Source organism: Phialemonium atrogriseum (assembly GCF_030411735.1).
Source record: "Phialemonium atrogriseum strain 8032-3 unplaced genomic scaffold QBC33scaffold_16, whole genome shotgun sequence".
Lineage (NCBI taxonomy): Eukaryota > Fungi > Ascomycota > Sordariomycetes > Cephalothecales > Cephalothecaceae > Phialemonium > Phialemonium atrogriseum.
In genome coordinates, this window is record NW_026848153.1 from 795,508 (window position 1) to 807,672 (window position 12,165).

The 12,165-nt window shown below is 56.7% G+C and overlaps 5 protein-coding genes across 5 annotated transcripts; 2 read left to right on the plus strand and 3 right to left on the minus strand.

Annotated features, from left to right (window-relative positions):
* Positions 1-265: 265 nt before the first annotated feature.
* Positions 266-1,393, plus strand: QBC33DRAFT_589546 (uncharacterized protein; the record flags this gene model as incomplete). The annotated part of the gene is made up of 1 exon (XM_060431585.1): positions 266-1,393. One exon carries the CDS (start codon positions 266-268, stop codon positions 1,037-1,039), a length of 774 nt encoding a protein of 257 aa, XP_060282557.1. The 3' UTR covers positions 1,040-1,393.
* Positions 1,270-4,088, minus strand: QBC33DRAFT_542558 (heterokaryon incompatibility protein-domain-containing protein). The gene has a single exon (XM_060428285.1). It carries the CDS (start codon positions 3,675-3,677, stop codon positions 1,479-1,481), a length of 2,199 nt encoding a protein of 732 aa, XP_060282558.1. The 5' UTR covers positions 3,678-4,088; the 3' UTR covers positions 1,270-1,478.
* A 1,094-nt stretch (positions 4,089-5,182) lies between these two features.
* QBC33DRAFT_117358 (uncharacterized protein) lies at positions 5,183-7,304 on the plus strand. The gene is made up of 3 exons (XM_060421951.1): positions 5,183-5,446; positions 5,512-5,631; positions 5,696-7,304. Exons 1-3 carry the CDS (start codon positions 5,359-5,361, stop codon positions 7,231-7,233), a joined length of 1,746 nt encoding a protein of 581 aa, XP_060282559.1. The 5' UTR covers positions 5,183-5,358; the 3' UTR covers positions 7,234-7,304.
* Positions 7,305-7,499: 195 nt separating this feature from the next.
* On the minus strand, positions 7,500-8,777 carry QBC33DRAFT_494246 (uncharacterized protein; the record flags this gene model as incomplete). Its single annotated transcript, XM_060425520.1, has 1 exon — positions 7,500-8,777. The coding sequence occupies exon 1, from the start codon at positions 8,769-8,771 to the stop codon at positions 7,500-7,502; it is 1,272 nt and encodes a 423-aa protein (XP_060282560.1). The 5' UTR covers positions 8,772-8,777.
* Positions 8,778-10,193: 1,416 nt separating this feature from the next.
* Positions 10,194-11,003, minus strand: QBC33DRAFT_516241 (uncharacterized protein; the record flags this gene model as incomplete). Its single annotated transcript, XM_060426137.1, has 1 exon — positions 10,194-11,003. The coding sequence occupies one exon, from the start codon at positions 11,001-11,003 to the stop codon at positions 10,194-10,196; it is 810 nt and encodes a 269-aa protein (XP_060282561.1).
* Positions 11,004-12,165: the final 1,162 nt, after the last annotated feature.

The following is a 12,165-nucleotide window of genomic DNA, read 5'->3' on the forward strand; positions in this document are numbered from 1 at the left end:
CAGTTGGTCACCGATTTGTTTCCATTCTGGGACCGGAGTGGAGCTGGCATGGGGGGCTTGCAGCGCGGGACGGTAGCACTAGACCCAAAAGGGAAAATTTTCAGTTTGTCATCGCTCATGACCAGCAAAATCGATGATTCCACACAGATCGACGGAACCAAGCGCCAGAACCGACCGGAATCCGCTCTCAACAGCGGGACTCAAATTTCTTGCATGCTTACCTGACACATCCATCCCAATGCACGCCCAACCCCCCATCTCCAGGATGACTACGAGGTGGTCCTCCAAGCCGGCTACCCACAAGGCCGAGCGCCTCCGCAACAACCAGCGGCGCCACCGCGAGCGGGCCCGGTGCCGCGTCGCCGAGCTGGAGGCCCGCCTGGAGGAGACCCAGCTGCGGCTCGAGGCGGCCCTGGCGCGGATCGCCGACCTGTCGGAGGAGCTGCGCCTCGCGACGACCGAGTGTCGCCGCCCCGCCGTGCGGGGGGGTGCCCGCTCCGTGCACCTCGATGGCCAGGGGCTGTCGGGCAAGGCCATTGGGGGGCCCGGGGGAGACAAGCCCGGATATCCAGAAGCGTCCACTCGTTCTAGTAGCCCGCCCCAAACCGCCGACAGCCCCCCCGCAGACCGGAGCGGTGCCGTCGGCTTCCCCATCCCGCAAGAGCCACCCGCGAAGGACCCAACCAACCCCTCTTCTTCACCCCCTTCATCTTGTCCCCCCTCTCCCCCCCCCCTGCTATCGGCCCCTCCCGGCCTCGTCCCCGCCGCCGCCGCCCCCGAGATCGGCGGCCGGGACAACTGCCAGTGCGCCGGCGACGGCGACGACGACGACCTACCGCCCCCGGTGCCGGGCGAGTCGACGTCGCTCTGCGGCGAGGCGTTTGCCATGATCGCGCAGCTCAACTACGGCGGGCTGGAGGTCTCAGCCATCAGCCGGTGCCTGCGGCCCGGGTTCCGGCGGGAGGCCGTCCCCGGGGGTGGGTGCCGCGTCGAGAACGGGGTGCTGTTTTCGGTGCTGGATTTTATTAGTTCGTCGTGAGGGCCGAAAGGGGGGTGGGCGCTTGTGTTGTTTGAGAACGGCGAGCGGGCTCAATCTGATTTAGGTGTCAAAGCCGCTGCCATGGTTTCGCTACGATGGGGCGGTGAAGGCGGCCTGGGAACACAGTCCGATGCTGCTACTAGACGCTGGGGCCCAAGAGGACTCGAGACTGTCAAATTACAACTTTTCAATAAAGAGGAAGGACTAGCTAGGATAACCAAAGATTTCCCCCCTTTTCCCCCCCCCTCTCCTGGCTGAAAGATTAGCATCCTGTTGTGACGTTAACATAAAACGAATGGAAAGAACTACACAGTCGTCCTCCCGAAAACCAGCCTGTACCATGAGGCTTCTAGCGTACCAAATTGTCGTCAACGCCTAGCTGAAATACTAAACTCAAACAATAACAGAAGGGACAAAGCGGGGCTGCTCCAACTAGGTATCATCGCCAAGGCCCCGTATTCCCATACCCATTCCCCCCAGCAAACGGGTTCCCGTACGGCGCCGCCGGCGGCGGCCCAAAGACGGGGCCAAAAGCGGGACCAAAAGCGGGCGGCGCGGTGGGAAATCCCATGTCCGGGTTTGGCCCCGGAGCCCTGTAGCCGCCGGCAAAGTGTGGTGGTGGTGGTCGTGGGTATGATGGCCCGCCAAAGGGGTTGCCAAAGTGTTGCGGCGCCTCCGGCGCTCGGTAGTTCCCCCTGAACGGCGGGGGGCGGGGTTCGGCATAACCGCTGCCCGGAGACGGATACGTGTAGCCCGGGTTGTCGTGCGCGTAGTCCGCTGCCGCCCGGGGTGGATCGGGGGCTTCTTGTCTGGGCGCGTATCCCGTCATCGAGTCGTACTCCTCCTCATCCATCTCGGCCTGCTCGGCTTCGCCGGCGAGCCGGTTCATGTCCTGGATGAACACGTTGACGCTGAAGATGGGTATCCCGTCGCGGAAGTCCGGGCGGACCGCCAGCCAGTAGGTGACCTCGCCGTCGTCGTCCGAGGCCAATTTCTTCTGCTCGAGCATCGCCTTCAGGGGCAGCCGGCCCTGCTTGTCCAGGTGCCAGGTCAGCACCTTCCCGCACAGCCTCGCAACGCCGCCCTGCTCGTCGCCGTCCTTCCTCATTTTGTCGATCGTGGCGAGTTGGCTCACCGCCACCGGGTCCTCGTCCGTGAAGATGGTCGCCCAGAGTACGGTGCCCCCGTGGCTCCCGTGACCGTGCATGCGCGGGCCGGCCACCTCCGGGTCATTGGTTGATAGGTCGATGAGGCCGCACACGATCACAAATCGCCAGTATCGGGGGCGGATGTGGAACTGGACATAGCCCGTGAAGTTCTTGTCGTTATCGGTATTGAAATATTTTCCGTCCGCGTCCCACCGGCCGGCTGGCAGGGCCGAGAATTGCTGGACCCTGTACGAGTTCGGCAGGTGGAAGTGGAAGATGATAGAGCCCGGCATTTCCGCCCTAAGCCTGTCAGACTCGCTCGGGGTCAAGTCCTTGCGGATGTAGGCGATCTCAAGAGGTCCGGCCCAGAAATTCTGGCGATATGTCGAGCATATCTTCGACGTCTGGCACCTAACATATCCGTGCTTGGTTTTCATCAGGTATATTCCGAGCCTCCTCTCGCGGTTCTCCTTGTTGAACGTCCCATCCGTGCAGTCGAGGGCGAAGACGCCGTCGCTGTTGGGCGCCCGTGCAAGGTAAGTCTCGATCCGCAAGCATCCGTTATTGGTCATTGCAAATTCCCTCATTGGTGCGATCTGCTCGGTTGCCGTCCTGATGTTTCTGCAGTTAACGAATTCAGCCGGTGACCGTGCTAGAATGCCTCGAAACTCCTGTTGCCGATGCATGGGCGCCCGCTGGTCCCTCTGTGCCCCGAGCTGGGAGGTCCAGGCGAACAGCGATAGATCATTAGATTTCTTAACAATCTCTTCCTGCAAACGGAAGAAGGAATTGGCCCCTTCGCCGTAGATTATCGACATATTTACGTCGAAGATCCCGAGGAGGCAGTACGCCCGATCCTCGACCCTGGTCGTCTCACGCTCCGAGGCCCAGGACATTCTTCGACCCAGCGGTATAGTCGGCAGGAGTTCGTCGTCCTCGAGCACGGCGACGTCAATGCCGGTTCTGTCAGCGATCTTCTGCCGTAGGAGGCTCTTGTCTCCCCGGAAGCGCCACGCCCTGTCGTAGAACTCGACGACCTCCGGAGCGATCAGCTCCTGTAACGTCCAACCACGCGTGAACCACTCGGATTCGGAAACGTCGTTCACTGCTCCAGGGGTTCTATCCTCTGCCTCCTCCGAACCAGAAGTCTCTGTTTCCACGTCGTGCAGATATGCGAAGCAATACGACGACACCTTGTACCAGCGAAACATGGAGTTGACTGCCTCCTGAAGGGAGGCGCTACTCGTTTTGTCAATGCAACAGGTGTCGACCCAGGCGTAGTCCAAACCTTTCTCATCTGCTTTCCGGCAGGTCATCTGGATCTTGGAGAATCCTGGTTTGCGCCGCGCGGCCTGGAGATCGGCCATGTCCTGGAAGCTGACCTCATCATTCATGTCCCGGAGCCACCGGTGGGACAGGATGGCGTACCGGTACTCTTCCGGATTGACGACCTCCTTCAGGGCCATGTTTCGCACGTTGATGAGCCACATTGTGAATTGCTCTGCCCCTGCCCCTCTCAGGCTGGGAGGAGCGGGCGCGAATCTAAACCATATGGAGGGTGTTGCAAAAAGGTGGTAAGAAGCTGCGACAGGAATGTGATGAAATTTGGCACTATGATCCTAGTCAAGAAAGCATCGTGAGGGGGGTCATTTTCGCTTGAGAAGATGCGGTGAGCTCGGTTTAGAGTGCGAAACAACGTGAACCAGGCAAACGCCGCTGCCGGCAGCAGTAAGCCTCACTGTATTTTCTGCATAGAACTATTTGCTCCCCCGACGGATCTTTGGGGTGATTATTGGTTCGGAAGAGGTCCACGTTTGCACGCCCAATTGGCGATGCAATTTTGTGGAATGCTGGCTGCTGGCCAATCGTCGGGTCAAACCAACATATATATATCACATGACCTGGAGCTCCTCTTGGGCTGTTGGGGTACGGTTTGACCCGAACTTTACTCATCCGTTGGTGCGAGGGTTGACAACCTCACATGACTTGGTCGAAAATTTAAAACATCTTGCCTCTGTCGCCACGAACGGTGGTCTCACCGTCCAATTGGAAAGTTAAGTGGAAACCTGGGGTCGGGTATGGTCGGTTGGCTGTTCAATCCAGGTGCTATTCCCGCGAAAATTTTAGTCCCAAATCAGGGAGGTTCTCGTGCCTCGCTCGACTTTGAAGCACAGATCTGATATCTCACACTCAATTCGGATATGCTCACGTTACATCCGAGATTTCCAACCTGAAGATCACTTCCCTAGATCTGCCCACTCTCGTATGGCGAGCGTGATCCAGAGCCAGATACTTGTCGATTAACCCAAAAAATCCCTTGTCAGGGATTGTTGGCTATGTGATTGAAAATCCCTTGTCAGGGATTGTTGGCTATGTGATTGACGGACCAATGGGGCACATTTGTTTTGTTGCAGATTCGAATCTTGCGGTTGCGTGCCGGTCGCGTGCCAACGACACTAACGGCTGCAACGGGGCGTAGCTGAAACGTAAAAATGATGTAAGTCCCGACGAGGGTTCACCATCGGCTCACAAGTCACGTGCACCCGCAGTTGACGACACCGAAGGGAATTGGGAACGGCGCCGACGAGGTGTGGAAAGTGGTCCTGCCCGGGTTGCCCGTTTGGGAAACCCGAAGCGGACGGCGGGTATCGTCGACGGTGGCACCTACGAAGCAGGAAGGCGGCGGTGGGCCCCAATGGATCTTTCGGTGGATCTTCCGTTTGCCGATCTCGAGACCGTCGATTCTGATTGCCGAATAACGTTGGGGCTCTTCCCCACAAGGTGAGCCGATAAACATCGGTGCCTCCCCAGGGGCTCATTTCAGGGATCCTCCTATGACGTCCTTCTCCACACAGGCATCCTCCACGACTCGACAGGCCAGTGGCAATCCTGTTTGCTTGCCCGAGATGGTACCGACAATGTCTCCTTGGCCGTCGCTGATGCCACAGCCGAACTTTCGGGGGACCCGAAGGGTTTTTTAAACTTCTCCCTTTTATAAAGGATAATTCCCCGACCCGGTGATCTGTGCATTCCCCCAGCCTTCTCCTCCTTCTCCAGGTCGTTTTGTACTGTGCTCGTCATCTTAGTCGAGAGCGGAGAGCCACTCTTCTCAAACCTACCCGTCCACCATCTAGACTTTCCCGCTGGAATCATCCCCTTGGCCCATCAATCATGAAGAAGTTTCTTGGCCTGAGGGGCCAGGCCCTTAACTGGGCTGTTGGCATGATAGCCGGGTGTGACTTTCTTCTCTTTGGATATGGTAAGTCATCTTACATCTCATCGTATACCATAGTTTTGGCTTGCCCAGCTGACCTCGCCTCATAGACCAGGGCGTCATGGGGGGTATCCTTACTCTGCCCATCTTCCTGAGCCAGTTCCCCGACATCAACCCAGACCTTGAAGGACTCACGCCGCACGAGTCGTCGAATCGGGCGACATATCAAGGTTGGTTTCCTTGACGACACGCCTCTGCTGATTCCCTGTGGCAATGCTAATAGCGGGCATCTAGGTATTTCTGTCGCTTCATACAACTTGGGATGCTTCTTCGGTGCCGTCATTAGCATCTTTATCGGGAACCCCCTTGGCCGCAAGCGCATGATCATGCTGGGTACTTCGATCATGATTGTCGGGGCCATACTCATGGCCAGTGCAACCACCCTGGAGCATTTCATTATTGGCAGAATCATCACCGGGCTTGGGAACGGCGGCAACACGTCGACGGTTAGTGACCCCTATGGTTCTTGCCTTCTTTTGAGACAATATGTCTTTGCTAACCTTTGCTCTCTTCAGGTCCCTACGTGGCAGTCTGAAACCTCGAAGGCGCATAAGCGTGGACAACTCGTCATGATAGAGGGTGCCCTCATCACCTGCGGCATCATGATCAGTTATTGGGTCGATCTTGGATTCAGCTTCGCCCCGGGCTCCGTGGCATGGCGATTCCCCTTGGCCTTCCAGATCGTCTTCTGTATCTTCATTCTCATCTTCATCCCCTTCCTCCCGGAGTCCCCGCGCTGGTTGATCCTGAAGAACCGGGAGGAGGAGGCGAGGGAGATCCTCGCGGCACTGTCCGACGTCGAGCTGACCCACCACTCCGTGGACAATGATGTCATTGCCATCAAGGAGACCGTCGAGGAGATGTCCAAGGGCAAGTTCTCGGACCTCTTCACCATGGACAAGGACCGCAACCTCCACCGCACGCTCCTCGCCTACACCAACCAAATGTTCCAGCAGATCTCCGGCATCAACCTCATCACCTACTACGCCGCCGTCATCTACAGGAACCTCGGCATGACCGACTTCATGTCCCGCCTGCTGGCGGCGCTCAACGGCACCGAGTACTTCATCGCGTCGTGGCCCGCCGTCTTCCTGGTCGAGCGTGTGGGGCGGCGCAAGCTCATGCTCTTCGGCGCGGCTGGCCAGGCCGGGACGATGGCGATCCTGGCGGGCGTCAACTCGGACGAGGACAACAAGGGCGCGCAGGTGGCGGCGGTGGTGTTCCTCTTCGTCTTCAACACCTTCTTCGCCATCGGCTGGCTCGGCATGACGTGGCTGTACCCGGCCGAGATCGTGCCCCTGCGCATCCGCGCGCCCGCCAACGCGCTCTCGACGTCGGGCAACTGGATCTTCAACTTCCTCGTCGTCATGATCACGCCCGTGGCGTTCAACACCATCGGCTACCAGACGTACATCATCTTCGCCGTCATCAACGCCTTCATGGTCCCGTGCGTCTACTTCTTCTACCCGGAGACGGCCTACCGGTCCCTCGAGGAGATGGACACCATCTTCCACAAGGTCCACGGCTGGCGCGGCGCCTTCACCGTCGTTCACCAGGCCCGCGTCGAGCCCCGCTGGTACGGCAAGAACGGCGAGCTGCTCATCGACTACGAGAACACGGCCGAGCACCGCCAGCACATGCGCCAGACCGCCGGCGCCGGCGTGGTGATGGGGGAGAAGGTCGATGGGGACAAGGAGGAGGGCAGCAGCCCCGGCACCGGCACCGACGCGGGCGGGAAAAGTGGTGAGGATGATCAGAGGGCTTCGATCTAGGAGAGATTATTTAACTTCCGGCGGAGAGGACTCCGGATACCCGCAGCCGGGAAAGTCATTGTTGTCATACCCCATACCCCAGGTGTTGGATCTTCTTGTTGGATACCCCCTCCCCTGATAGACTAGAGTCGAAAATGGGATTTTATTCTTCATTCCCTTCTACAGTACATAGTTCTATCCAATGTAGGTCTCTTCCATAATAGAATCCGAAGTACTGTTGAATAGTTACGAGCTGCCGGGAATCTAGATCTAGGCTCCAACGCCGACTAGATGCCACCCTTGAAAAAATCCCGGAATCGATCGACATCGGTTCGCCCATGGTAATTCCTGCAGTCCTCATCTAGGCACCATAGTAGATGAAGGCTGTAGTCGTCCCTTTCCAAGCCATATGACTCCGGGTCAACCATCCTGTACCACGCTGGATCCACTCTCCAGGGCCTCTTGCTATCCACGCCCCTTAGCACAAGGTGGTAGTCGTGGTAGATGCACATCTCTTTGCCTTTTGGGTAATTTGGACATTGCTTAATCGACAGGAACACACTTCCTCTTCGAACGGGACCGCTCCTCAGGCCGGATGAGGCTGTGTGGAGAGCGACAGGACCAGACCCAGAGAACAAAGATCTGCGGTCCGAACGAGCCCTGCAGCTGAGGAAGGGAGGGGGCGCCAATCGCCACCTGGCCTTATGCTGGCCATCGTAAAGCAGACAAGAACAGACGTTTGGGTCGAAGCAGGCCATATACGTATCCAGGGGGATAAGTTTTCCTCCGTCCACTTGAAGGCACTCCCAAGTCTGGCGCAGGTCATTGGCCGAAGGCAGCGGCCGTGATTTCCTCCCGCGTGGTGAAGGGGTATGAGCGTACCAGGTTAGGTGGAGTTGTGTCAAAGTACTCAATCTTGTAACGCATAGCTGAATCCCATCGGGCCGTAATGGCGTATCATCTCTTTTTCGACAGCAGTAGAGATGGCTGCGCTCCTGGCAAAGAGTTTCGGTATAGGGCTTGGGGGAAGTTTCGCTGGTTTGCGCGACCCATCTCTGGATATCTGTCCAGCGGATTACCCTGTGCCGACAGACACGGAGATGACCCTGTTGGGCAATACAGAGGCGGGTATTGTCTTCGGTCAGGTTTCTCTGGGAGCCTGAGAACAACCCAGCTGCATGTTTTGTTTTGCAGCCAGAGCAGTAGAGTTGGTGGCCCACCAGGTATTCGAATATCCGGTCTTTGTCTCTAAACCAGCGTCTTCGTAGGCAAGCAGAACAGTACCTCCCCTGTTTATCTCGTCGGAGAAGACGGCGTAGTCGTTTATGTTGATCGGCCGCCAAAGCCCCCTCCCTAACCCATGGACCGAGCTTGTCAAGCTGGTGTGATCGGAATTCCCATGAGCCGAATAAGCGTAAGAAAATGCGTGAAACTCGTCGCAAGCAACAAAGCTCCACTGGATCGAGAGATTTCATGATCTCCAGCAGCAGTTCGTCGGGGAGTCGGCAGAGCGGGCTAGAAGTGAAATTCTTGTAGGCCGATGCCACTAGAGGGTCCATATCCGTCTGCTTTGGAAGCGAGGCATTTCCGGTGCAACTTGGGTCGCCCTTCTCGTCTGTCTCGAGGACTTTTAATTCGGGCTTATCGGATTGGACCTGCTTGCGGTTAGTCCTATCCAGCTTTTAAGACTGGGCGTGCGAAACTTGGCCTCACCTCCTGCGCCTTCCTTCGAAATATTCGATCTCGTGCTACTCGGAAGAGCTGTCGCAGCGACATTTTGGTCGACATTTTGGCTATTTTATTTGCCATGGGTAAGATCGAGCTTGGAAAGGTATGGGCAGAGCAGGTTTAAATGTCATAAGAAACTAGATTTTTATTGAGGTTGAAACTATATCTTAAGGGAGAGCTAATGCTGTTCGTTGACTCCGAGGTTAATGGTGTTTGCCCCGTCTAATTATAACGCTCGTCCAACATTGAGGCAGCCATACCGGTTGAAACTATGATGGAAAGGTCAAATAAAGTTCGCGGCAGGCGGCCAAGGTCGCCGAAAAGTGCAGGGCGATAGGACTTCTACTGGCCGAGTGTACGAGTAATTCGATGAGCGCCACCGAGACTTGACTTATAATACATAGGCGGCATGCATAAAGTGTGATTCGTGGGGAAACGAAGATTTTCCCTACCTCCAAGCTGAAAACTCTAGATGGGAATGCACACCCCAGAGTGAAGCCATTGACGAGGCCAAGGAATAGTTGGTTCTGAGCAACCGTAAGATGGCGGATTTAGTGCAAACCAATGGAGTTCATCAAAACCTACCTAGCGATTCTCATATGTTTGGAATTGTCGCAAAAACATTGTCGAGGAGGCCCAGATGGCTGTGGGGAGAGTGGGGATAATAAGGGGTAATCAACTAGATGAGGTTTGCATGAGAATTCGCACGGACATCAGTTGTAACAATTACTACCCAAATAAACAGCGTTGGCAATCGACGAGGGAGCATAATGATTCCCGCATTGCTCAATTTCTAGGCGGAGTCCCCACCGGACCCCGGTCCTGAGCCGCCACCCGGCGGGCATCTTCCCACTGTGGCCCCTACTCGCCGAGACACGGAGCGCGACGACGAGCTCTCCGCCGAACTGAAGCGTCTTTCTGTCCAGGTAATTGTCGACAAATGGAGACATTTCCTACTGTAAAGGCAATCAGATCCGCTTATAAATGTTGGTATAAAGCTAATACCCAGAGCCCAACTCGACGCTGTCTCCTTCAGGCCGGATTTCACTTCCAACAACCAAACCCCAATTTCGACTTCACCGTCATGTCACCCCGGCACTGGGCGAGATTATGTTCTAGAACACTGTTCAGTAAAAAGATTCCGATTCCTAATCTAGTGACTACCTATTGCCAGATACATCAGCGCCGTTGAAACACCCCCTCTCTCGATCCTGCCGGATTCCCCTGCCCTCCTAACATGTTGAAGCCCGCATTCAATCATGGATGGTCGAGCTGCTGGTGCTGCTGCTATCATCATCCTTTTTCTTCGACCCGAAGCACCAGAGCCTCTTCAGCCACGCGAACCGCTGATATCTCCGCTTCCGGCTCGGCGCATGAGTAACGTGGAATTGCCGGAGGTTGCCCCCGTGGCACGCGCAGGAGCAGCACCCGCAGCATGCCTTGGCCGCGCGGGTGTTGTTGTTATTGTTCATGCCTCCGGGGCGGACGCCGTGGCCAACGCCGGGGCCACACCGGGCCATTGGGGGTGGGACGGTGGCCTGCGGCCGGGCCTGGACCTCGAGAGAGAGCTCGACGGCGAAGGCGTACAGCTCGTCAAAATCTCGGATGGAGTCGGGGGACTTGATACCCTTCCGCCCTGCCGCATGGCAGAACTGCTGCGAGATGGCGACGAACGAGACCGGGCTGCCTTTGTCCCCGAACGTGTTGGCCACGTTGTCCTTTTTCCCGCCCCCCTGGCGCCCGGAGATCTCGTGCAGGATGACCTCCAACGTCCGCATGTTGGTCTCTGACTTCTCCCCGTCGGCATTCTGATGCAGCGGCGGGACTTGTAGTACCCTAGGGAGCAAGATCTCTTTGCGGATTAGCTGGCGAAGGCGGTACTCGAGCGACTCCCACGTCGGCTCTAGCATGGGAGGGGGTGACGTGAGCAAGGCAAGGTGCTCAAGCCGACGCAGGCGAGTATCGAGGCTCTCCAGGGATATCTCCGACAGGTCCGAGGGAAGAGCAATAGCCCTCCCACCCTCGAGGCTGGCGATCCTTTGGGCACACCAGACTTGGGTCATTTTGAGAACTGGTAGACGGGTAATTGTGCGGAGCAATGGGGAGAGGAAGGAGAAAGGGGAGGATGAGAAAAAGGGAGGGAGGAATACTGAGGAAGAGAGGAAGAGAAACGACCAATTGGTCGGCTGGAAGGGAGGCTGAAAGCAACCAGTCAAAACCAGCCACATGGTGCATGGAATCGGTCAGCTGAAGCAACGGAACCCGTGAGTGGCGTTGAGGGGGATGCGGGAACACGCGCACGTCCTGTGTAACGCCCAATTGGGCCTCCAAGCCTTCCCTCCCTTGCCCTCCCCCCGAGGCGCGTCTTGCGGCTCGTCACGCCCGGCAGACCCGCCGGCTACGATCAATTGTGCAGGAACAACGGACAGAGCAGTTCCACCAAGTTCTTATCCCAGATCAGCAACTCACAAGGTGACCTGAGAACCAGTGCTGTTGAGGAGGTAGCATCGTCTTGTGAAGATGTGGACACATGGCGACGGACGGATATCCCAAGCCCTCCCCTCTTTTCTCGAGAAGTGATCCACAGGCATGGGCAGGGGGTGATTTCAACAGCAGTAACCTTCGGCAATGGCAATAACCAATTACCTATCTACAGTGACGGCAATGGCTACCTATCCACAGTGATCGCAACCGAGCCAGATGCTATTCCCCAGCGTCGACTTCGACCTCATGTACATACCGTAAGGAACGATGGGGTTCTTCGGCATTCCAGCTTTCGCAGCCGTCTCACTCTTGAAAACAGCCTTCCTAACGGAGGGCGAATGTGTGTCACGAACCCTTCGCCATAAGGCAGGCTCGATGGTATTCAAGGTAGCAGCTGTCTGCCAATAAAACCTTCAGGTGGTGAGGATTGGACGCTCTTTCCATGGGGGATGGCATGTACCAATGTCCCGTCTCCGGAAAGAGCACCTAGTCATTGCCTCGGGTCGACCCAGCTTTCCGTATATTCCAGACCAGAGGTAGGTACCTATGTACTTGGCCTGTTTACGGTTTCCAAGCAATGATAGGGACCTCTACTCAGCTTGGAAGTGGCGACCTCTGCTCTGAACCGTCAGATGTTACCAGCGTGCGTGTACCTAGTTAAGAGCTTGTCTCTGCTGACAGGGGTTCCGGGCTGCCAATTCTTCTTTGACAGGTGGACTCGTGACAGCAAGAGAGCTTTAG